At 41.5% G+C, this 25854-nt stretch overlaps 2 protein-coding genes and 2 long non-coding RNA genes across 5 annotated transcripts; 1 reads left to right on the top strand and 3 right to left on the bottom strand.

Annotated features, from left to right (window-relative positions):
* Positions 1-382: 382 nt before the first annotated feature.
* On the bottom strand, positions 383-10196 carry LOC134226021 (uncharacterized). The gene is made up of 3 exons (XR_009983372.1): positions 9938-10196; positions 9787-9874; positions 383-470 (listed from the first exon to the last, which is right to left on the bottom strand). It is a non-coding gene; the product is annotated as an uncharacterized LOC134226021 (long non-coding RNA).
* LOC134222360 (uncharacterized) lies at positions 2032-8036 on the bottom strand. Of its 2 annotated transcripts, XR_009982414.1 has the most exons (5): positions 7836-8036; positions 7032-7224; positions 4464-4573; positions 3328-3537; positions 2032-2249 (listed from the first exon to the last, which is right to left on the bottom strand). It is a non-coding gene; the product is annotated as an uncharacterized LOC134222360 (long non-coding RNA). The 2 variants fall into 2 exon arrangements; XR_009982415.1 differs by lacking the exon at positions 4464-4573.
* A 1068-nt stretch (positions 10197-11264) lies between the features above and the next one.
* On the top strand, positions 11265-24649 carry LOC134219129 (large ribosomal subunit protein eL42). The gene is made up of 3 exons (XM_062697824.1): positions 11265-11419; positions 11674-11847; positions 24366-24649. Exons 1-3 carry the CDS (start codon positions 11417-11419, stop codon positions 24501-24503), a joined length of 315 nt encoding a protein of 104 aa, XP_062553808.1. The 5' UTR covers positions 11265-11416; the 3' UTR covers positions 24504-24649.
* Positions 24650-24655: 6 nt separating this feature from the next.
* Positions 24656-25601, bottom strand: LOC134219127 (follicle cell protein 3C-1). Its single transcript, XM_062697823.1, has one exon. It carries the CDS (start codon positions 25287-25289, stop codon positions 24690-24692), a length of 600 nt encoding a protein of 199 aa, XP_062553807.1. The 5' UTR covers positions 25290-25601; the 3' UTR covers positions 24656-24689.
* Positions 25602-25854: the final 253 nt, after the last annotated feature.

Raw genomic sequence — 25854 nt, 5'->3', positions numbered from 1 at the left:
ACACACGTTATTTTTCACTACTTGTGTCCCTTCATGAATCAACTAGTATTACACGTTAACATATGGTGGGCGATTTGAAAATTTACTTCTATTTTCTCCAATGAAAATAACGTGGATAACATAATAAATCAATGTACGAAAATGTAACTTTTCCACAGTTTCAATCAATAAAATTATATTGCGTAAAAGTTATATTTAAAAGAAACCATTTTTTTTTTTTTTCGTTTTCTCAATTATTCTCATCTTAATGCACCAATGAACAACTGATTTTTAATTTTTATATAACATGTCTGTTTATTCTCAGTTTACAATTTATTGTCAGAATAAAACATTTCCTGTAAAAATATTCTATTCTTATTTTACGATTGATGAAAGAAGACCCTGGCTGTCGGGTGATTACTGTGCTGAGTTTTCCGGGGTCACGGGTTCGACAGCTGGCAATTCATGGTAGTTTATTTTGCGAGCTAAAGCTGGAAAAGTTTCACTCTATATTATAATAGCATTAGATTACTTGCGGTATTACCTGTAACCAGTGGTGTGTTGATCTGTCCAAGATTGTTGAGATTTTCGTGGTTTTTGTATTCGGTTTTTTGTTGTATATGCCTTGAAAGTTATTGATCCATTGAAACTTGACCCAATCAACACCCACTGTGCCGACATCAGCAGCATAGGATAGTTCCGCTACTCAACACCAGGTGTACGCAAGGACATGGGAGGCCATGGTGGGTGGTGTAATGGGGACAGCAATAGGGCGAAAATGTGATGAGGGAAAAAGGTAACGGTCAAGCCCAAGGCCAAGCCTTTTCGCGCGAACGACCACCATCGCTAAATGGCAATTAGCTTGCAACTTTTGCTAGAGAAAGACGTGAGTCGATTAGCTATCCGGAAAATTGAAACCAAGAAGTTAAAGTCGAAGATCTGTGAAAGAGTGAATTGCGCGACATAGGAGGAAATATCCAGGACCCCTTTTTGGGCTAGACCTTAGTGCACCCACATCAGTCTACGTGAACTCGGCCGTGGAGTGTTCTTGGAGCCATTAATCAAGCAGCGGTGGACCGCTTGCGTCCGAAGCTCGACCCTACACGCTCTGGGCCAGATTTGCCATTCTAGCACGTCCGTGGCACAACTGTCCAGACACCGCCATTTTGTGGATATCACCAACGCTGCAGGCACTCCGTGACTGGGTTCGAGGAGACAACCCAGCATCGAAACCTCGAGGTAGTGTCCCCCCCGAGACAGTCCAATACGGGCTACAATTGGAGCTACCCGGTAGCGACGTTAGAGGAAGCGGTTGGAGTAGCGGAACGTGAAGGGGGCCCCCACCGAAGAGTTAGAAAAGTGAGGTAGGAGGTAGATTAAGGAAGTGGGAATACGAAGGAGTAATAAAGGTACCTGTGTGTAAATTGAAGAATCCGGTTTTGGTGTTCAAGTGGAAGTTTCCTATATTTTCTTGGCCGCGATAATCAAGCGCGTACGCCGACCCTGAGGCTATTGAATAAGGGGGGTCTCATTAGTGCTGGGCAGGGATCGCCCCATTAGTTACACTTAGCGCCCAACTGAAATTTGCGTAGATTATCAGTGCCCGGGTACACTTGAATGCCAATTGCGTGTCTTTGCAGAAGTCTCTGGGAAAACGTCCAGACTTCGCTAACGAACTTGACCAAAGCACACAAAACAGGTAACCAATTGATGAATGAGGGTCAATATATTTTTTTTCATTAAGAGGGGTCTTGGATGTAAGCGAACGGTCTGAATAGCTACCCATCATTGAGCAAAACTTACTAAAAGCATATGAATTAGTCGGAGAGATTCGCGTTGAATTCCGGAATTTGATCAATGTTGTATTCTTTCAGACTGTTGAGTAAAACACCAAATAAAAACAAAAGTTTATCAAAGATAGACGAACTAAAACTAGGATTTTCAAATTATTTGCTTCATTAGGGAGCGTGAACAAATTTTAGGATTTTTAATTTACAGCTTCTTTGAACAGAAGTATTTCCTTTCTCTAGGATTTTCAATTTTTTGGTGGTATTCCACTTGAAAGGATTCCGTAGTTTCCTTTTAATTCAATATTCGATTTTCTTAGTTGAATGCCTGTTGAAGAGATGGCTATGTCCCATTTCGTATCGTGGTACCACGCGATGAATCCTGGCCATCTGACAATAGATGAGCTAGAGTACGAGTTGAAGATCCGTAGCATGCCGGTAGAAGGCACACGTAGCGTTGCCGAACGAAATCTGCGTAGTCGCCTGAAAGAGGAAAAAGGAAAATCAGACTTGAGAACATTGTTTGTTGGTGAATCGGTAGTTCATGAATTAGAGGTTTGCGACGATAAGTTGAATGGAATCAAAAATCATTTGGAAAAGCGTGCGATGAAAAAGGCTCCAGATCAATTGTTTAAGACTGATTAATTCACATTCTCTTCCGAATGCAGCGTTTGAGAACTAACACTAAGAAGGACGACGAATTGAACAGCCTTGCAGTGATAGCTGGGAGTGTGTCAAGTTACTCAATGTGTACTATTCGGCCACCTCCCACCTGTTAGAGGTGCGAGAGGCAGAATTAGCAATCATAAACGAGAGCTTGAACACCCTTAGGGAGAAAACCAAACCGATGAGTTAGAGCAAGAGAACAACGTGAATGAACAAACGAGTGAGAGGTCTGTGAATAGCAAGGAAACCGATCCTAAAGATAGCAATACGGTTGACAGAGTTAGTGCTAGGGACAATGAGTCTGTTAAAGTTGTAGATAGCGAGAGACAGGGATTCGCAGACGAAATAAAACAATTGAAAGCGATTATGACCCAATTGCTACAACGCATCACTGTGCTTGAGTCTGTCCAGCCCGTTGTTCAGCAGCAGGAACTTCATACAGGCACATCAAACAGTACTCAAATCGAAGAGCGTTTGACGGAGGAAAAAGAAGTAGAAGAAGTACAGGCGAAATCGGTAGATTTCTTAGGCTGGTTAAAACAAAGAAATGAGTCGTTGGACACACTCAAAAATTCAGAAGAAGAGAAGGTGATAGAAAACAGTAGCAATGAGAAGAAGGAGGTAAGGAAGGATAACAGTAGACCATTGAATAGCGGAAGTAAGTTCCCGATCCATAAGTGGTCGGTGAAATACGACGGAATGGATAATGGCAGACGGTTGAACGAATTCTTAAAGAAGTCGATTTCAACGCCAGATCAGAAGGATTTTCTGAGGCAGAGCTGTTGCAGGAGCTCACCATCTGTTCACTCAGAAGGCGAGATCCTGGTTTATGGAGGTTAGTAGCGATATAGGGACATGGAAAGAATTAGTGACTGAACTGAAAAAGAGTTCTTACCAGTCGATATAGATTACGTCTATGAACGGCAGGCTAACAATCGGAAGCAGGGTCCCAGAGAGAAGTTCCAGGACTTTTACTTGGACATGGTCCGGATCTTCCGCAGCATGTCGAGCCCGTGGGACGAAAAACGAAAGTTTGACGTCCTCTTCCGTAATACTAGGGAAGATTGCAGAATTGCAATGCTGGCAGCAAATGTGAGTTCCATACCTAAAATGAAAGATTTTGGTAAAAGATTCGATTCGATAAACTGGCATATGTATCAGAAGAGAGAGAGTAGGTTTTCGCGAAAAGAGGTAGTGCAGATTGACGAGGTCAGAACTCAGCAACCATACCGAGCAAACCAGGATAGGTTTCCGAATAGGAACCAGGATCGGGGAAGCTCAAATGGGAAGCAGCAGTTCAGACAAGACAATCAACAATTTCAAAAACGACCTTGGAAACAACAGCAGCTCAGTGTCCAGAAAACCGACAAGTTTCAAAAAGAAGTATGCAAACCAAATCCAAATCCTGAAACTGCACAGCGGCAAAATAATCCAGTTCCGAGCACTAGCGGAACAAGCGCCCTCCAGAGAATCGTAAACGCATACATTCCTCCAGGCAAGAGCGTTTGCTTTAATTGCCATGAAGGTGGACACGATTTCGAGGTGTGTACAAGGGAACGTAAGCTATTTTGTCTACGCTGTGGGTTCCCTGGTTTCAAAACAAAAGATTGCCCATACTGCCAATCAAAAAACTTGTACAAGACTGCCTAATGAGGCAAGACAGTCTTGCAAGTCACTCCACAAGACCTCAAACAGAACCAGAAGTTCCAGATTCTCTCGAACAGCTCGGTTACTCGCGGGTCAGTGGAGACATAGCTGAAGAGGCAGAGTTGACAACCATGCTCGTGACTCTCAGCGACGATTCCAGGCCATTCGTGAGAGTGGAAATACTGGGAATTTCTATTATTGGACTTTTAGATAGTGGAGCAGCTAAAACAGTATTGGGCATAGGTAGTAAAAAGCTGATTAGTACCCTCAAGTTGCAATTAAGACCCACGAGAATAGATCTCAAAACAGCCGGAGGACAGAGTTTAGACGTGATAGGGACAACAGAGGTTCCAATAACCTTTAACGGAGAAACCAAACTCTTACCAGTTCTGGTAGCTCCAAGTCTGAGTCGTCGTTGTATTCTGGGCTACGATTTCTGGCAAGCCTTCGGGATTCGCCCACGATATCTCAGCCCATTGATGCAATTGATGATGCTGAAACAGAACCGTTAGAAGAGATTAGTGAATTAAACGATAATCAAAAACGACAACTTGAAGAAGCAAAAGTTTGTTTCTACCAGCAAGTCCTGGTCATTTGGGAAAAACAAGTCTCATTGAGCATAAGATCGAGCTGAAAGACGAATTCGCCAACGCCGATCCCGTTCGGAAAAATCCGTACCCGTGGAGTCCAGTAATCCAGGAGAAAATCCACCGTGCACTGGACAACATGATTAAGGACAGAGTGGTCGAACCTTCCGACTCGGATTGGGCGTTGCCTGTCGTCCCTGTTAAAAAGCGAGACAGCGAAGAGATAAGACTTTGTCTCGACGCACGAAAGCTCAATGAGCGAACAAAAAGGGATGCATATCCTCTTCCACATCAGAATCGGATTCTTAGTCAGCTAGGTCCTTTTCGATTTTTGACTACAATCGACCTTTCGCAGGCCTTCCTGCAAGTTCCTTTGAACCGTGCATCGAGGAGATTCACCGCTTTCTCGGTTCCAGGGAAGGGACTTTTCCAGTTTACGAGATTGCCCTTCGGGCTAGTCAATAGTCCGGCAACGCTCAGTAAACTTATGGATAGAGTACTCGGACATGGCGAGCTCGAGCCGGCTATATTCGTTTACTTAGACGATATAGTAGTGGCGAGTCATACTTTCGAGGAGCATGTCTCGAAGTTAAGGGAATTAGCTCGGAGATTGAAGGAGGCGAACCTTTTCATTAACCTGGAAAAATCCAAGTTTTGTTGCCACGAACTGCCTTACCTCGGATATTTCCTTTCGGGGAAAGGATTGCGGCCTAACCGGATCGAGTCCAAGCGATCCTGGGCTTTGAGCACCAAAATCCATAAGGTCATTGAGAAGATTCCTCGGTATGGTGAACTACTACCGCAGGTTTATCGATAAATTCAGTGAACTCACCGCACCGTTGACAGACTTGTTGAAAAACAAGCCGAAAAAGTGCGGTGGAATGAGGCAACAGAAAACGCGTTCAGAGCCATCAAGGAGAAGCTGATAACTGCCCCAGTGATGGCCAACCTGACTTCAGCGTACCGTTTTGCGTACAAACGGACGCCAGCGATACAACTCTAGCAGGTGTACTCACTCAGGTACATAATGGCATTGAGCGAGTGATAGCGTATCACTCTGAGAAGCTGAAAGGTGCCGAGCTCAACTATCATGCAGCGGAGAAAGAAGGCTTGGCTGCCCTTCGCTGCATTGAAAAGTTCCGATGCTATATCGAGGGAACACATTTCACGCTCATCACGGATTCATCGGCGCTTTCGTTTATAATGAGAGCCAAATGGAGATCGTCATCCCGCTTGAGCCGATGGAGCATAACACTGCAGCACTTCGATATGGAGATAAAGCATAGGAAAGGGAAGGAAAATATTGTTCCGGATGCTTTATCCCGATCGATTGAAGCCCTAGAAGTGGATGAGACGGACAAATGGTACCGAGCTCTGTTCGAGGCAGTAGAAACCGATCCCGAGAAGTACGTCGACTTCCGGATCGAGGACGGAAAATTGTTTAAATTCGTTGCTGCACAGTCTGACGTTCTAGACTACAGGTTTGAGTGGAAGGAATGCGTGCCTGAGTCCAAACGCCAACGTGTCATTCAACAAGAGCATGACGAAATTATGCACATTGGGTTCGAAAAGTGCATTGAGAAAGTCAAACGCAAGTATTATTGGCCCAGAATGAATGCTGACATCAAAAAGTACATCGCATTGTGTGAGACTTGTAAGGAGAACAAACACTCCACATTATCAACGGCTCCAGAAATGGGGAAGCAGCGAATTGCGACCAGACCATTCCAAATTGTGTGTATGGACTACATACAATCACTTCCTCGAAGCAAGCAAGGCAATGCCCACTTGTTAGTCGTATTAGACATTTTTTCTAAGTACTGCTTGCTTGCTCCGGTGAAGAAGATTGCTTCAGGTAGTCTTTGCACCATTTTGGAAGAGCGATGGTTTCGTAGGCTGTCCGTTCCGCAATACGTGATTACGGATAATGCGACAACATTCCTATCAAAGGAATTCCAGGAATTGTTAAAGAAGTACGAAATACAACACTGGGCCAATGCACGACACCGTAGTCAAGCTAATCCTGCTGAGCGTTTGAACAGGACGATAAACTCGATGATTCGAACATACGTCCGCACCGACCAAAAGCTCTGGGATACTAAAATATCAGAGATTGAGTTTGTTTTGAACAACACGCTGCATGGATCCACGAAGTTCACGCCGCATCGTGTCATTTTCGGCCATGAGATGGTCACACGAGGATCTGACCACCGTAGAGAGCAAGATGGTGAGCTCTCAGAGAACGACCGAGCCGAGAAACTGAAAGGTATCAGTAAGAAAAATTACGACATTGTCCGAGAAAACCTGAAAAGAGCATATGAGAGTACAAAACATCAATACGATTTACGCCATAAACGCTACTCACCCACGTTCTCTGTCGGACAACGAATTTTCAAGAGGAGTTTCGCGCTGTCGGAGGCCGGCAAAAACTTCAACGCCAAATTAGGTCCGCAGTATAAGCCGTGTGTCGTGGTTGCGAGAAAGGGCAACAGCTCCTACGAAGTAGCCGATATGAACGGCAAGTCGCTGGGAATATTTTCCGCAGCAGATTTGAAGGCCTAAAAGGAAAATATTTATTATAATCCGTGGTACCAGTAAATGCTTTGGTTCTTGAGTGAGGGAAGGCCAATAGTGAGGAGAGAAACTGATCCGTTAAAACCCTATTTGGAGAGGTTTACTGAATCCTATTGCGTAATTCTCGTATCGAGGATGGAACCACTTGCAGCTAAACGGGAGGTTGCTTATGCAACTAGTACCCCATAAATGAATGCATTCAACTAGTCAATCGTGTGTTTTAATTCGTATTTATTGTTTCGTGATCATTTTTAAATTGATTAAATGAGTTGTTTCGCTGCATGTTCAATCATTGTTATGCCGAGCTTATCTGCTTCATTATGCACATTATGCAGTTTTCTGACTTGCATGCAACTTCGTTAAAAGTTTTTTGAGGCTGCAGCATCACCAGTTAACAAGACTGTGTATAGAGTACAAAGTGAGTGTGTGTGGATAAGGAAGGAATGGCTATAGCTTAATGATGACCCGTACTACTAATGCTTCAAAATAAATCTCATAAATACGGTCTATTCGCAATAGGATTCTATTCTTCGATGTTAGTTGTCGCTACACAATAAAATTAATCACTATTAAATAGCTTAATTCCTATACTTACCGTTGTATGATTATCATACAATGCAGACGATGATGAACTTGTAGGTGAAATCAGGACAACACATTTTAGAGTAGAAATAACACCATAATGATCAATTGGCCAAAGAATACTTCGACTAGTCGTCAAAATGATATTAAATTCCTCAAAAACTGTGATTGTTCTCCATGATTTCAGCCACAAATTCATCGTTTCACAGTCCACGCCATACCACATTAAACACTTTCTGTAGACATAATAGGCATTAAACAGTTTGGTTATTCACGGTCATCCATACGCGCACACTGATAAGAGCCGATAACGTTATCATAGCCACAGTTGATTACGATTGGAAATGGCTATACTCCGACATAGCGAAACTTTAGTGAAATAAATCATACCGTACTCTAGAGTAACTTTGTACATATTGTAAATATAATTCCGGAATTCTTCCTTATATGTTACTTTTGTAGATTATTTTATTTTGCATGTAAAATTGTTGATTTGCATGTTTTAAATTTTTTAATTTGTTTTATGTAGTTTAATTTGTATATATTTTATTTCGTTTTGCTTCAATGTTGGTTTATTATATGTGTACAGTCGAATGGGATCGCAGGAGACCGGAATCGTAAGATGTTGATGGTCAGTAGAAGGTTCAAACCTTGAAATAGAGTGGAGTTGGAATACCAATGATGAAAACTTATGACCCCGACCCATAATCCGTCTGATACTAAAAATGCTACTCTTTCCCTAGATTACAGCTTTGATTCGGTATTTTTGAATAGATTTGAGATTTTCAGGAGTCAATGTGTGTTAAAAAAAGAGTGTGTTAGTAAGTTTTGTTTTGTTAGTGAAAATTTTGGTTCAGAGGTACGCGTCACAAAGTTGTTGTTCCTGTGTATTAAACAAAAAAAAATACGGCTTCACCGATTTTTTTTTACCCGAGCGGGGGGAGAGTGTAACCAGTGGTGTGTTGATCTGTCCAAGATTGTTGAGATTTTCGTGGTTTTTGTATTCGGTTTTTTGTTGTATATGCCTTGAAAGTTATTGATCCATTGAAACTTGACCCAATCAACACCCACTGTGCCGACATCAGCAGCATAGGATAGTTCCGCTACTCAACACCAGGTGTACGCAAGGACATGGGAGGCCATGGTGGGTGGTGTAATGGGGACAGCAATAGGGCGAAAATGTTATGAGGAAAAAGGTAACGGTCAAGCCCAAGGCCAAGCCTTTTCGCGCGAACGACCATCATCGCTAAATGGCAATTAGCTTGCAACTTTTGCTAGAGAAAGACGTGAGTCGATTAGCTATTCGGAAAATTTAAACTAAGAAGTTAAAGTCGAAGAACTGTGAAAGAGTGAATTGCGCGACATAGGAGGAAATATCCAGGACCCTTTTGGGCTAGACCTTAGTGCACCCACATCAGTCTACGTGAACTCGGCCGTGGGGTGTTCTTGGAGCCATTAATCAAGCAGCGGTGGACCGCTTGCGTCCGAAGCTCGACCCTACACGCTCTGGGCCAGATTTGCCATTCTAGCACGTCCGTGGCACAACTGTCCAGACACCGCCATTTTGTGGATATCACCAACGCTGCAGGCACTCCGTGACTGGGTTCGAGGAGACAACCCAGCATCGAAACCTCGAGGTAGTGTCCCCCCCGAGACAGTCCAATACGGGCTACAATTGGAGCTACCCGGTAGCGACGTTAGAGGAAGCGGTTGGAGTAGCGGAACGTGAAGGGCCCCCACCGAAGAGTTAGAAAAGTGAGGTAGGAGGTAGATTAAGGAAGTGGGAATACGAAGGAGTAATAAAGGTACCTGTGTGTAAATTGAAGAATCCGGTTTTGGTGTTCAAGTGGAAGTTTCCTATATTTTCTTGGCCGCGATAATCAAGCGCGTACGCCGACCCTGAGGCTATTGAATAAGGGGGGTCTCATTAGTGCTGGGCAGGGATCGCCCCATTAGTTACATACCTGTTATGGTTTTGGTCTCGGTTTTTGTTGAAACTGTGCCAGAAATGATTTCCACTGGCCTGGCCTACAGCTGAGGACAATCATTTTGCTGTGAAGTGAATACATAATTTTGAATTATGAATACACATCCCAATGTTGTTCAAACACTTACCTACTTAAAATTAATGGACAATATTTTTCAGCGAATGAATTCCGAGGAGAAATCAACATTTTTATTGTCGAAATTAGTTTTATTTTGAACTCAAACTGCGAATAAAATGGAATTAACTTCTCAGTTCGCCGCTCAAATGTCAAGCTTCAACGTAAATATCAACATAAATATTACTTTGTTGGTTGTAGCAAAATCGACATGCCAAACACGTTCGATTGTTGTGGCTTTACATTTAGTAAGGATCGTCTTGTGTTACACGTTAATGTCCCATGGATTTCCAAAAGAAAATTAATTTGCTCAGAGCGTTGCAAATTCATTGTGAATTGCAGTAAACAAAATGTGTTAGATCTATCGAAGTGATGGAACTTCATCAAATAATTTGTATGTCAAGAAAACTGAGTTCATCATGTTTTTGCATTATCTTCGATCGTGTGGATTATTTTCAGTGTGTGTAAACTTTTGAATTGATATACATTGGCCTACTACTGCCATCTACTTAACTAATTGCGGCAGTACATACGGACGCAGCTGATTAACAACCGTTGAACGCAGCCAATCCATTTGACAGCCGCATTCGGGTTGCGCTATTGAAAAAAAATATAACGGCGACACATCACAGTAGACGTTCGATAACTGCAAGTCATTTAACTGCAATGCTTTTTAACTGCAATTCGATAGTTGCAACAGTTTTGCAGTTATGTCAGACTGATGTCAGACTCAATGATAGCTGCATTACGCTGCACATTTAGATGCACTTTCATTGCATCTGACGTCGTTTGACAACCGTTTGACGTCTAGAATGCGTTGCAGTTATCGAACGGCATTCGTTAACTGAAAAGTAAACATTTTGCAGTTATCGAACGGCTACTGTATATAGATATTTTTTGCAGTGTATGGATTTTTGCCAATAAAAATGTGTGGATTTTTGGAAGTGTAATGTAGAGAAATTTCACCATATAGATAAATACCTTTCGCCATGCTGATTCCAAAAAGTCAATTCCTAATATACTGTTTTAAGCACTCTTAAAGTGGGTAATGGATCGAAAGCAGTGCCTGGTTTTTTACCAAGGCGCAAGAAGCAACCTCATGGAAGACAATCGTAAATTTGTATTGCAAAGACATCTCTTTCAAACAGCACCTTTGACTACCAAAACGCGCCACTGCGCTAATCATTGTGCAACGGTTTTAATTTATTTTATTTTTTATTTTTTAATGTGCTTTTTTATACATATTCCTTATAGGTATTTTTCGGATATTTTCCCACTATGCATCGCCAATGATTCATCTCGTTTACCGTGCCCACCACTAGAGGACTCTATCGCATACAGCGGAGACATTTGCGCTTGAAAATAATTTCATTGTCGACGATTTTCCTGCAGTACAATCGTACCGGAAGCTAACGTTTGACAGATCGTGCTTGACAGTTCTTGCTTCCTGCGCTCTCTTTTCGTTTGTGACTGAATCGACGAGAACATCAAAATGGTACGTGGTGGCACGAATTTATATTGTTTTCGTGTACAAAACCGGTGAATTATGTGTTAAAATGTAATCGATTACCAAGCCAACTAGTATCCCTAGCGGCAGTGTGTAATTTAATGCCGATTCGGTTTGCTTTTCGACGGAAACAGTGAAATGTTTTGTTTCGTATCCAGCACCCTTGAGGTTAAGGGTGTTTGGGTATCTCCCCGGCTTGGACCAGCGAAACTAATCTTCGTGTGTTGTGTGCTTCATTTTAGGTGAACGTTCCCAAGCAGCGTCGTACCTACTGCAAAAAGTGCAAGGTCCACCGCGTACACAAAGTAACGCAGTACAAGAAGTCCAAGGAACGACAGGCTTCGCAGGGTCGTCGCCGTTACGATCGTAAACAGAAGGGTTTCGGTGGTCAAACTAAGCCTATCTTCAGGAAGAAGGTAAGTAGCCAATGGGTCCGGGGTGAACTGGGATTTAACGGGGTATGTAATAAGAATTGGGTTTTCTTGTAGTTTAGAAAAGGCGCCTAATGGATGATACCCCGAAACGAAAATCTTTGAATTTAACAATAATTTGACATGCTAACCATTTTAACAAAATATGCTTTCACATACTGTATACTGATCTGGGCCGTATGATGAACTTGTAGCATTGTGTTTTGTTACACCTTTGTTGTTCTACAAATTAAGACGAGACAGAACGCTAGTTACAACCACTAGAAGAAAAATTTCAATTAATTACAAAACAGTGTTTGCATACTCACATTTATTATTATTATTCAGGGCTTAGCAATATATTCTAATTTTTCAATGGCTCTACATTACAACTGTAACTTGGCCTGCTTTTCAACTCAGTACTACATATTAGCATTTTCGCAATTATTAATTGAAAGCTTTTTTATGCTCCCCGATTGCATAAATATGTATCTTGTTTGAACATATTTGTAGTTCACTGCCAAAATTTCAGCCCAATCGGTCATCTGGGAACTTGAAGTTAAAGCTTGTCAAAGTAGAGCATTTTGTATAAAAAACGGCCTCCGCTGCTTCATTCTGAACACAGATGTAGAAAGAATAATAAGAATATAGAAAACAAAGCAAATTTGGTATTGATGAAAGTACATTCAACATATTTTCTAGAAATGGTCTACTACATTTGACAATTAATGTAATGGGACGCTAATGACGCCGTAGTCCACTGTTTGTCACATTGAAAATTATTTGTCGGAATATTCTCCACCAAACTTCATGAGTAACTTAACTGCTTCCGTGGTCGATGGACCCATCGTAGCTTGTCTGCTGCAACTCCATGAAACTGCTCCGCCACTCTGGAGAAAGACATATCCGCTTACAGATCATTTCGTCACGTGATCGTTCACCCAATCAGCATCACTGTATCCGGAAAATGCCGAATCTGACTCCAATTTGTTAGCTTGCACTGTTTGTTACCCCGGAGGTATCGGAAGATACTTTTGGTTGTTCTCCTAATGCGGGAGCGCTGGATCGCTGCAAAATGGGTCAGATGTCCAGTCTCGTGCATTGTGCAATCAGCTCACGAAATGGCACCTGCTTCATCTTCGCTTTATCTTTCTCATTTCGAGGGCTTCTCATCTTCAGTAGTTGTTGATTCATGTCCAACACATTCCGGCGAGAGACGGTTACCACTATCGATGGTAGAAATCAACTTGCCTTGTACTTGGTGCTCCCAGTCACTGTGGCCTCTATCATGTTGCATTTCAAAGCTACTTACTTAGAAAGTGTCAGGAGTGCTGTGCTGTCCAAACATCACGCACCTCGTGGCTGCGTTGGTTCTGTGATGTTGCAACATCTTGATGCGAGACACTGTCAACTTTAAAATCATCATACTTACCTGTAAATCTGTGCTCCTTTCCGCTTCGCCAGAGGAAATTGCAAGGGGAACTCAAGCGGCTGTTGCGAGTCTATTCTAACACTAACAGCCGGCGAACTGTTATTCTTCATCAATGTTGAAGGGCGGCTTGCATCATCTTCGTAGTCGATCACATCGTGTTAGTCGCCGTCCACAATGTCTTGCTGATCAGCCCCCAGAAAATAATCTGTTTCTTCCGGGATCGGTACCTTCGCTTGCTGACGTTCATCCAGAATCATCGCATATCAGCTCTCAAAAACTTGCTCTCCGGGTTGTAAATTCGATAGGTCTTGGAACATTCCAGGTAGCGAATCAGAATACACGGTACTGACTTGGGGTCCCACTTCGCACGCTTGCCTTTGGAAACATACGACATTGTCCTTGCTCCGAAAGCACGTAGATTCGATAGGTCCGGTTTCCTTCGTCGGCGATCATTTGATCAAAAAGACCGCTATCGAAGCTGCTTCTGCCCAAAACCGTTTATGTAGCTTTCCGAACAAAGCATGAGGTCAAATCGAGAACATGTTTTGATGTTGAAGAATCGGTAATTTTGATTACTGAAGTTGACATCCCTTTTGGTCGTTTAACTGTTAAAATAACAAAATCGACACCAGAAAAATCTTACTGTGACAACAAATTAAAAACTATTTCTGCTATCGATGAGAGCAAATTGAAAACTTAATTTGATATTGGTTCTTGATAACGAAGTAATAATATAAGTATTTACCTAGTTGGAAATCAGTTCATGTTAGTTAGATTAGAATTGACCTTTCCCGTTAAAAATTGTTTCTCGTGTTATTGCCTCATTCGATTCTTTGGCTTCTTTGGGTTCTTTGAGAAAGTTTACCTTAAAAAGCCCAAAGAATCCATTGAGCGAATAAAAATTATTGACGAGAAAGGTCAATTCAACAGGAAACTGAAATCAAAGTAAATACAGTCCCATCCCGATTTTGACAACACCCGTTTTTGTCTACCCCCGATTTTAGCACATTTTCTTCCCGATTTTGGCAACAACTTCGAAAATAATTTTTTATTACTTTTTAAAGCTAAATGCTTTGTATTAATATGTAAAAGGATAAACAAAACCAAAAGTGAATGTCATTAAGGTTAATATGCTTATTATGGGCTCTGTACGAATGGTGGGCACTTTCACTGAAATAACAACCACTCGTATCTCCACTCATTGCAAACAATTTCTATTGAAACTTTTCTGCTCTTTTTATTCACGTTTTCCATGTCCCTATTCACACTACTCTAATTTAACCAGCCCACCGTAGAATGTCGTATTTTTGGAATTCTCACTGATTTTGTCGTCGACAAGCTGACTCACACCGTTGTACATAGTGTACCTATTAAGCAAAGCTGGGTTAATTGCTAGTAATTATATAGTCTATACGATATAGCCATCAAATCGTTTTCTCATTATGCGCCTCTTTTCTGATACCAGCCGAGAAACTGTCATTTTATCATTTTATCCGTCTTTCTGCTGCATTCCCGTATAGATAATAAGCAACAATTTTATTTCAAAGAGTCTTATTGTTTAAAATTGACGCGAATTTGTCTAGCGATTAATATCAGAACACTGTTGGCTTTTCCAGTTTCCTGATGTGTCAATTGCATAACGAGCCTTTTGATTCCAGCATGTTTGCCAACAGTTCAACAGTAATGGTAAGAGTTTGGTAACATGTAACCGTAAGGCTCTCGAACAGGTATTGAAAAAATCATATCATGAGAAAAAATCGGGTTAATCTAAGCCATCTTGATGCTCTTCGCGGGGCAAGTTATGAGGTTTCTAAGATCTTTGAAATTGGACGTTCGATGATTCACCGGATGGAAGCCTATTGAGTGAAGCGAATCACTTGGTAACACAACAATGAGCGTCGTTACGGTGCGCTGATAGAAAAAAACTCAAAGGTGCAGCCCAATCGGGTTGTACGCAAAGGTGACGTAGGACTACGTAGCTATTCGAAATTGATAGTATTTGCCATAATAATTTGTGTCGTTTTATTAACATTGAGCAAACTGCTCGGAGGCCAACTGAATCAAGAAGTCGAATAGTTGTTCCCAGTTGGATGGACTTTGAGTCTCTAACCGTGGAATTAACATGACTCATTGGCCGCTGAAGCCACTCGACTGGCTTTCAGTCGGGGACATCACAATCCTTACTTTGCCATGAACGCTTACATCGCGGGTGAAGAACAAACGTTGCATATAAATATATTTGTGTTTGGTTTCACGCCACTTCTGATTCTTCTTATTTCTCCTTTATTTCGGCCATTTTTGAGGATGGTGTCCTCCAAAAAGGTCTTTATGCATACAAAAGAAGGTTGATCCGACAATCCGATTTCTTTAAAGTGCAAAACTCAATCGTTACTAGCAAATTTGATAGCGTGGCTGAGGGAGATGATGCAATTAATTTGAATGGGTGGAATAACTAACAGCAACCAAGGTACCACGCTAAACCCGATGCCTCCGAAACAATCCATTTTCGCAATTAACTCTTTCTTTCCATAAAATGCTGGTCCTGAGAAGAACCAATTTTCTTTTCCCAATGCGTCTTTCCAATAACTAACTGCATCCAAACGCTTGACAGCACCTTGCGTTGAAATTGTCCGACCGCCGACCGCCTTCGAGCTGCTGTGTCCGCTCCGCTGCATCGAATGTCGAACCGCTCTTTGTGTAATCCCAATCAAAACGGCTCGCGTGCGCCGAACAGCAGCTTTCTTGTATTTAATAAATTAAGCCCGTTAGCCCCGCCCCTTTGTGATCTAATATGGGTGTAAATATAATGTGCACTCATAACGATTAATGAAGGGGCGGGGCTAATGGAATTACTTCATTAGATATAAGTAGAGATGTCGCAAATTAATCGATTACTTCGATTAATCGATTCATCGTTGTGATAATCGATTAATTTTGAATCGATTATTACCCAACGATTAATCGATTCAATAATCGAGATGAATCGTGAGTAATCGATTAGTTACTAATCGATTAATCAGAATTTTACGACATCATAAGGATGTCGAAAATTAATTGATTATTTCGATTAATCGATTCATCGTTGTGATAATCGATTAAATTTGAATCGATTACTATACAATGATTAATCGACAAGAATCAAGAGTAATCGATTAGTAACTAATCGATTAATCGGTATTTTACGACATCTCTAGATATAAGAAAGCTGCTTTTAGACGCGCGCGAGCCATTTTGATCGGGATTCCGCAGCAGACAACGGACCTTTCGGAGAATGACAAATTCTAAGAATCTCATGAAATTTTCTCGCAAGATTCTGAATTTGGTTATGAGCTGTTGGTTATCTAAGATGCGTATTGTTGTGAAGAGTAACAACATAAATTTGACTCAAGACGAAGTTTCTTCATATTACCAAACATTATCTCTTGGCATCTGTCTGTCCGAGCGACGTTCACCGATGGGTGGTTGCTGTAGATAGTTTCCACTGAGGTGGCGTCTTCATTGATTTTATACAAAAGAAGGTTGATCCGACTATCCGAAATAAACTTTCTTCAAAGTGCACAACTCAATCGTAAATAGCGAATTTGATAGCGCGTCGGAGGGAGATGATGTAGTGAATTTTAATGAATGGGATCACTAACAGCAACCAAGCTACCACGCCAAACCCAATGCCACCGACACAGTCCATTTTCGCAATTAACTCTTCCTTTTCATAAAATGTTGGTCCTGATAAGAACCAATTTTCTTTTCCCAATGCGCCTTCTGTCCAATAACTAACTGCATCCAATCACTTGTCGACACCTTGCGTTGCAACTGTCCGACCGCCACTTGATGATTTTTCGCTAAGCCTCCAAAAATTGAAATAAATTTTCAGCATTGCCACCCACTCAGTGCTGCTGTGTCCGCTCCGCTGCATTGAATGTCGAACCGCTCTCTGTGGAATCCCGATCAAAACGACTCGCGCGCGCCGGAAAGCAGCTTTCTTGAATTTAATAAATTAAGCTCGTTAGCCCCGCCCCTTTGCGATCTGATATGGGTGTAAATATAATGTGCACTCAACGATTAATGAAAGGGCGGGGCTAATAAATTACTTAATTAGATATAAGAAAGCTGCTTTTCGGCGCGCGCGAGCCATTTCGATCGAGATTCCGCAGAGAACCGACCGTTCGAAGAATGACAAATTCTAAGAATCCTATGAAATTTTATCGATTCTGAATTTGGTTATGAGATGTAGTTTATCTTAGATGCGTATTGTTGCGAGGAACGACAACAGTTTCTTCATATTGCAAAACATTAGCTTTCGGCATCTGTCTGTCCGAGCGACGTTCACCGATGGGTGGTTGATGTGTAAAGTTTCAACTGAGGTGGCGTCTTCATTGATTTTATACAAAAGCCACCATTTTATACAAAGGTTGATCCGACTATCCGAAATAAACTTTCTTCAAAGTGCAAAACTCAATCGTAAATAGCGAATTTGATAGCACGTCGGAGGGAGATGATGCAATAAATTTGAATGGATGGGATCACTAACAACAAACAAGCCTCAACGCCAAACCCGATGCCACCGAAACAGTCCATTTTCGCAATTACTCTTTCTTTTCATAAAATGTTGGTCCTGAGAAGAACCAATTTTCTTTTCCCAATGCGCCTTCTGTCCAATAACTACTGCAACTGTACGACCGCCACTTGATGATTTTTCGCTAAGCCTCCATAAGTTGAAATAAAATTTCAGCATTGCCACCCACTCAGTGCTGCTGTGTCCGCTCCACTGCATTGAATGTCGAACCGCTCTCTGTGGAATTCCGATCAAAATGGCTCGCGCGCGCTGAACAGCAGCTTTCTTGTATTTAATAAATTAAGCCCGTTAGCCCCGCCCCTTTGAGATCTGATATGGGTGTAAATATAATGTGCACTCATAACGATTAATGAAGGGGCGGGGCTAATGGAATTACTTCATTACATATAAGAAAGCTGCTTTTAGGCGCGCGCGAGCCATTTCGATCGGGATTTCGCAGACAACGGACCGTTCGGAGAATGACAAATTCTAAAAATCCTATGAAATTTCCTCGATTATGAATTTGGTTATGAGATGTTGTTTATCTTAGATGTGTATTGTTACGAGGAATAACAGCAGAAATTTCACTCAAGACGAAGTTTCTCCATATTACCAAACATTATCTCTTGACATCTGTCTGTCCGAGCGACGTTCACCGATGGGTGGTTGCTGTAGAAAGTTTCCACTGAGGTGGCGTCTTCATTGATTTTAAACAAAAGAAGGTTGATCCGACTATCCGAAATAAACTTTCTTCAAAGTGCACAACTCAATCGTAAATAGCGAATTTGATAGCGCGTCGGAGGGAGATGATGTAGTGAATTTCCACTACCACGCCAAACCCAATGCCACCGACACAGTCCATTTTCGCAATTAACTCTTCCTTTTCATAAAATGTTGGTCCTGAGAAGAACCAATTTTCTTTTTCCAATTCCCATTCCAATAACTAACTGCATCCAATCGCTTGTGCAAATTTGCAGCATTGCCACACTGCCACCCACTTCGTGCTGCTGTGTCCGCTTCGCTGCATCGAATGTCGAACCGCCTTCTGTGGAATCTCGATCAAAATGGCTCGCGCGCGCTGAACAGCAGCTTTCTTGTATTTAATAAATTAAACCCGTAAGCCCCGCCCCTTTGTGAGCTGATATGGTGTAAATATAATGTGCACTCTTAACGATTAATGAAGGGGCGGAGCTAATAGGATTACTTCATTAGATATAAGAAAGCCGCTTTTCCGCGCGCGAGCCATTTCGATCGGGTTTCCACAGACAAAGGACCGTTCGGAGAATTATGAATTCTAAGAATCCAATGAAACTTTCTCGAAAGATTCTGAATTTGGTTATGAGATGTTGTTTATCTAAGATGCGTATTGTTGCTAGGAATGATAACAGAAATTTGACTCAAGACGAAGTTTCTTCATATTACCAAACATTATCTCTTGAAATCTGTCTGTCCAAGCGACGTTCACTAATGGGTAGTTGTTGTAGGTAGATTGTTTTCACAAAGGTGGCGTCTGCATGGATTTTATACAAAAGAAAGTTGATCCGAAATAAACTTTCTTCAAAGTTCAAAACTCAATCGTAAATAGTAAATAAATAGTCCTGAGAAGAACCAATTTTCTTTTCCCAATGTTCCTTTCCAACTAACTGACACCACAATTTGTAATGAATTTTCAGCATCGGCACTGGTGGTGCGGGATCGCCACAGTGCTATTTTTATGGTCATCCTTTTCTTCATATGAAATTCTGGTTCGTTGAGGTTGAATGATCTGCAGCAACACATCGAGCATCACCACCAATGCGATGGATTTTCTTTGAAAATGTTATTAGCGTCTCCGTGATGCTGTGTTCTCTCCGCTAAGATCGCTTTGATGCGTCTGCTATGCGTAAAATCTTGTTCCAACTGAGGATTAGATCCAAACCCGCAAGTGATTGATTTTTGATGTCTGTGCTAGTGATGCATGTACGTGATTGGTTAGTTTACCTATTTCTAAACTTTTTATCAATTATTAATAATAAATAGTTAAAAATCAGTATTTTCAAATTAATACAAAGAAGCGTTGACTCATCCTTGATCGAATGGTCCAAAAAAATTGAAAATCCATCCAGAAACGGCTTAGATATTAAAGTTTAAAGTCTATCATATTTTCGTGACGGTCCCAGATTTTCGCAATCGTAAAGTGTACCCCAATATAGAAAACACAGACGTAGTCCTACGTCAAAAAACCATTCAAGCATTCAAAAATGAAGACCTCTACTGCCGTAATCTGAAAAAGTGACGTATACGACATTTTCCAAAAATGGTGTTAACGAGTACTACTCATCGAGCTCTTTAATAGAAAAATGGAAAACATGCATGTTGTAAAATGGCTGTTACGTCACTTTTCCAGATTACGGCAGTCTATGAGTCTGGAACTCTAGCACACTGAATGGGAGGCGTTGATACTGTCTCTCGACTCTCTTATCACCTTGGAAGAAGAGTTTGATTCAGTGGCGTAGCCACGGGAGGTGGGGGTTTTGTTCATGAACAACCCCCCCCCCCCCCCCGAGCCAAATTTTTTAGAAGAAATTTTGTTTCAAACCCTCAAATTAAAAAAAAACAGTTCAGAAACCAGCACCACCCCCCCCCGCCCCAATTTTTTGGCTACGCCACTAGTTTGATTGTTTGGTTTCATTATACTAGAGCAAGCGGGGTACGAATGCAAAAATCTTAGCATGGATACCTCACCACGGCTTGGCTTGTTAGACTGATGTGTTGCTTATTGTTTATCACAGCAACAATCGCTCCTGCTCGTTGTTTGGCATCCATCTGAGCGAGGCAGTTTACTCATTGGCTATGGATGCTACGATTGGAATAGATCAATGCTAGGAACTTTTTTCAAATGGGCGTACATGATTCTGACCTTGATTTTTGGAACGGCGACTGTGCTTTTCAATAATACTATTTTGGTGAACTTATGTGCCTAACAGAAAGAATAGATTCCGATCTATCTGGTAGTAACGTTTGTTAAACGAAATATGCTGAATTGAGAGAATACTAACCGTTTCAAATGTCAAGGTCAAATACAGTTACGCCTATTTGAAAAAAGTTCCTAGAATGCTAGATTGCTTTGAGAATAGGTCGTATGTGCAAAAGAGAGATTCTCTTTGTTCACGCTCTCTTTCGCTAATAGATCGGCAAGTTTAGCATTTTCTGCTACATTTTCACTTTAGCACGCTAGACAAAGTTATTGTCTTTAGATATCTGCCAAAAAATCCAACATAAATTTGTGTATAGCTTTGTAATAATCGAAAGAGAATGTAACCGAAGAGAGGCTCTCTTTTGCACATACGACCTATTCTCAAAGCACTCTAGAATGTTCACAATGCTCACTCACACTTCTAATGTCTGCTCTCGAGTGTTCTGTTTGTGATGGCGACGTATCAGAAGTGGAGTACATCTTGTGAAGTTCCCATGAGATCTCTGGGGCAATTCTTGCTGCTTCGATAGGCGAGTGATGCGTCACATGTGGCTTTATTATTATTTGTTCAGCCTAAGGCCGGAGTGGCCTCTGCAGTACATAACAATTGTCTCCGTCCACTGCAGTCACGCAATCTGGAATCAGTGCACAAGGCCGAATCACAAAAGGCCGAGCATACCACAACCAAGATAACTTGGAATGCTAAAAAATTAACGTTTACTTTTATTATGCTGCCCCATAAAGAAAAACTTGTCCACGTGTTTTGCAACTACTAGCAGCGATGTAATTAATCTTATTCAGTTAAGGTATTTAACGTCAGTTCAACGTCGAAGTTCAATCTTTCAACTGAAATAAGTGGCGGTGTTTATAGAGTCAATTTGAATCCTTATATATTGCATAATAAATCAATCTTTATTGCAGTAATAAAAGGATGAACATAACTGAACACTGTATACATATAAATATTAGCACATTAAAGTGCTGATGCAGTAAACTTATCATCATCAGTAGTATTGGGAAAAGTCAAATTCCCAAATCTAATGCAAGAACCCGAGTTCAAATCCACCGGATTCATGGCTCACAGAACCACATAATCGAATCTCCGATTGGCATAAATGTAGTAGTTGTGCGCTTCATGATGCGCACTACTCACGATCTAATTGCGACATCAGAAGCTAAACAAAATCAACTTTTCCAAATATTACGTTTTTAACTAAAAGCTGTATAACTCACTGTAACGCGGTGTTCTCAATTGTATATCATTTTTTCCTAATTTAAGAGAAACTGACTTTTGGCAAGAAATCACAAAATAATCCGAATAATCTATATTAAGTAATTAAGTAATTAATATTAAGAAATTAGCCGTTCAACATTTGGCGAATTACTCTATTTGAATAAAAAAAAGTCCGAATAAACTCGGCAGACCAACAAAGTGGACCGGAGCGAGCGCGCGGTTCACTTTGTTGGTCTGCCGAGTTTATTCGGCCTTTTGTGATTCGGCCTTTTGTGCTTTCGGCCTTTTGTGCTGTCGGCCTTTTGTGCATTCGGCCTTTTACGCTTTCGGCCATTCGTGATTCGGCCTTTCGGTAATCTATGGAAGGGCCGTAAATGGTCGATCCACTTTAATCGCTGCACACATCGCCTTCTTGTGCCTGTCGAATCGTTGTAAAGAAACATTTTTACTCCAAGTGCGCGTTGGTCCTCCACAAGCATTGTCCAGATCTCGTGTTGAAGGAGGACTACCGCCACCGGTTTAATTAGGGAGTCTGTTCGGTACGGCGGCGAACTCTATTCGATCGGAGTGTTTTTCGGAGTCCAAAGTACGTACGCTTTCCTGCTACGTTGCGTCTCCAAGTTTGTCTGCTGGTATCCTTATCGGAGGTCAAGTGAGCCCAAGTACACGAATTCTTCAACCACCTTGATTTTGTCGCCATTGATATAAGCTCATGGTGAATGCCCGTTGTCTCTCTTGAGCCTACTTCGTCTTCAACGTGTTAATGACTAGTCCGATCTGCTTTGCCTTCCCTCTTCAGTCTGATGTAGGATTCTTCCATCTATTCAAAGTCATAATAATGAAAGTATTGCTGGAGTCCGATGACCTGCAGCGAGCACCAGTTTGTCCGTAGGTTGACTGCTGTCGAGTGTCAGAGGTGGCATGCCGCAAACGGTCTTCACATTGTGCTCATGGATCAATCATTTTCTTCTGGAATATTCCTGGGTTGAGTGCTAGGAGACCGACTAGTGCAAAGGGATTTGGCTTTAGTGAGTCGAGTGTAGTTAACCCATACTCACACTACGCTTGACTGATGTGCAGAATGCAGATTCCCGTCACCATTTTCTAAATCAATGGAATATCTCATGCCTTGCGTTCATTTTTTTCCATAATGTCAGCAAAAATTGTGCACAGAACTTTACTTTTAATCACACCGACCACAAGAAAGTTTGCCTCCATCAAAATCCATTATATAAGAATTCGAAAGCACATTTAGTCATCTTGTATCCATTGGATCGCTATTTGATTTACATAGTGAGTTATGATTAAAAAACATTTTTGGTGGACTAAAATTTATATGAGATGTCAGATTGAAGTCAGCATTTCACTGAACTACAATAGGTAGATACGTTGTTTTTATCACCACAATTTTTTGTAAGGGCGGCCGATGCTATTGTTAATTTTAAATATAATTTATTATTAAATTTGTATTATGAAATTGACTAATTAGTTACATTATCGTTACGTTATCGTCTTCGTCGTTATTAGTTACGTTATCGTCTCGAGTTTGTTTCATTTTTTTTTTTTGAACTTTTTTTTGAATCTCCGAGTTGTTATGAATAATATCGCAAAAATGTCAATTATGAAATTTTGTATGACTTTTTTTTTCTCGATTTTGGCAACTTTAAAATCCGGTCGTGTTGTCAAAATCGGGAAGGGACTGTAATGAATGACAAAAAACAAAATTTTAAAAAAATGATTTTTATCGATATTAAAATATGTTTTCTATTTGACCTTATTATAATGTCAGGCATTGCTTGGACTGCCATCGAATAGTATAAACATCTGTGGGGCCGTACACTAATTATGTAAGCATTTTTTCTGGGTTTTTCAACTCCCCCTCCCCCATGTAAGATTTTTCCCAAGTAAATCATTTTTTATTTATATGGAGCATAAGAAAATGGCAGACTCGTTCAGGTTGCCCGTTTTGCTCCGGATAGTTGGGCACTGTTATCTCCATGCAAATATTATGCTTCTTGAGGAATTCGAATAAATTTCCTTCCGATGATCTGGGTTTTGAAATAGATCTTCAATAACATAGTCCAATACTTCAGAATATTGGACTATGTTATTCAAGATCTAGGTATTTCAAAACCCAGATCGGAAGGAAATAATTTTAATATTTAGGAATCAAATCTGTTTGATATTGCAGACTAAACACCTTCTGTATTTATTGGTTGAGACTTATTCTGTACAAATGCGATCAAACAAGAAATCAAATCATTTTAAATCCGGATAAACCACGCTTTACATGTTGTGAACGGTTTACAGAAAATACTAATTAATTGTTTTCTTCTTTTTATTCGTCTAGGCCAAGACCACTAAGAAAATCGTGCTGCGTATGGAATGCGTCGACTGCAAGTACCGCAAGCAGACCCCACTGAAGCGCTGCAAGCACTTCGAGCTGGGAGGCGACAAGAAGCGAAAGGGACAGATGATTCAGTTCTAAACGCTGATTTTGGTTGCTTGTGTATTTCCAATTGTAAGAACATTCGTTATAGAAACTGCTGAACACAACAGTTGATAAAAAGCCCAGCTGAAGGAACCTTTTCCCCCTTTGGTGAGCAAGGGTTTCGGATGTGACCAAAAAAAACACCTCAGTTCAGTTCGAATTAATTTATGTATCACAGTTCCATCACACTTCGTACGATTCTACATAGTCTTCTCCGTTGACCGCGCCATAATGACTAACCGACGTGGTTTCGTTACCAGCGAGCATCGACTGTCGGATGACAGCTGCCATCTTCGCGCACCGCACCGGGCGATCGTTTTGGCAGCAGAACTCCCTACCGGCGGACAGGTTGCTGTTGACCCAACGGGGCGAGCAATTTTGGTAGAACAGATAGGCTCGTTCCCGAAAGCAGTCCCGATCAATGGTTCCGCATATCAGCGCCGGCGAATTAGGTAAGTGCTTGAGGATGGCGTCCAGGCAGCGATTTGAGCATTGTTTGTTTCCCGATGCGGTACAGGGATACTGCTGCAGCAGCTCCATCTGAATGCCCGGATTCCCACGGGGTGGCTCCGACCGGTTCTGCTTGTTGAATTGTCCCGTGAGAAAGATAGCACATGAGCAGGGTACGGTTTCCGACTGAAGCACGGCGTTACTTTCTAGATCTGCATGTTTCGGTTTGCGTGGTCTTATTCGTACATTTCGGTTACTCTCGACGGGGCTTAGGAGGTTTACAATGAGAACAATTTTAATGATGATGATCACGGCGCGAATCCGGTGAACCATTTTGCACGGGTGCTGGAGTAGAACTGATTAGTGTCTTGCATCTTGAGATAACTCGTGAATGTGGAAAATGTGCCTCGGATAATGTGCTGATACAACATTCTGCTATTCGTTTGATTCTTGACCTTAAACTTTTCGCTTTTGCTTCGCAAGCAAGTGATACAGTGGTTCTCAAGCTTTTAATACGACACCACTATGTCAAACATAGTAAAATAAATATTTTACAGAAGTTTAATATACGAGAAGAAGCTCATGTGACCAAGACATGCATTATTTTCATATTGCCGGCGAGTTTTTGATAAGAGGGCCGACGAGCTGAATATCATATACTAAACTATTCACCTCAACGTAGACCTGTGCGCCGGTCATATAATCGGCGGCGGCGGCGTAGTGGTCACTTTTGCCCCGGCGGCGGCGGCGGCGGCGTCACGGCGGCGCGCCGTTGGCTTTTATCGGCGGCGGCGGCGGCGTGGATGAAAAAATCAATGGCAAAAAAATCAATTTTAATGCGGATTTTTGAATTCACGTGGTTTTCATTCACATCGCCCGTATAAAAATCGACTTCAGT

This window comes from Armigeres subalbatus, chromosome 3 (genome assembly GCF_024139115.2).
Source record: "Armigeres subalbatus isolate Guangzhou_Male chromosome 3, GZ_Asu_2, whole genome shotgun sequence".
NCBI classification, from domain to species: domain Eukaryota; kingdom Metazoa; phylum Arthropoda; class Insecta; order Diptera; family Culicidae; genus Armigeres; species Armigeres subalbatus.
Note: the sequence above shows the minus strand (reverse complement) of the source record. Positions and strands in the feature narration are given on the sequence as shown.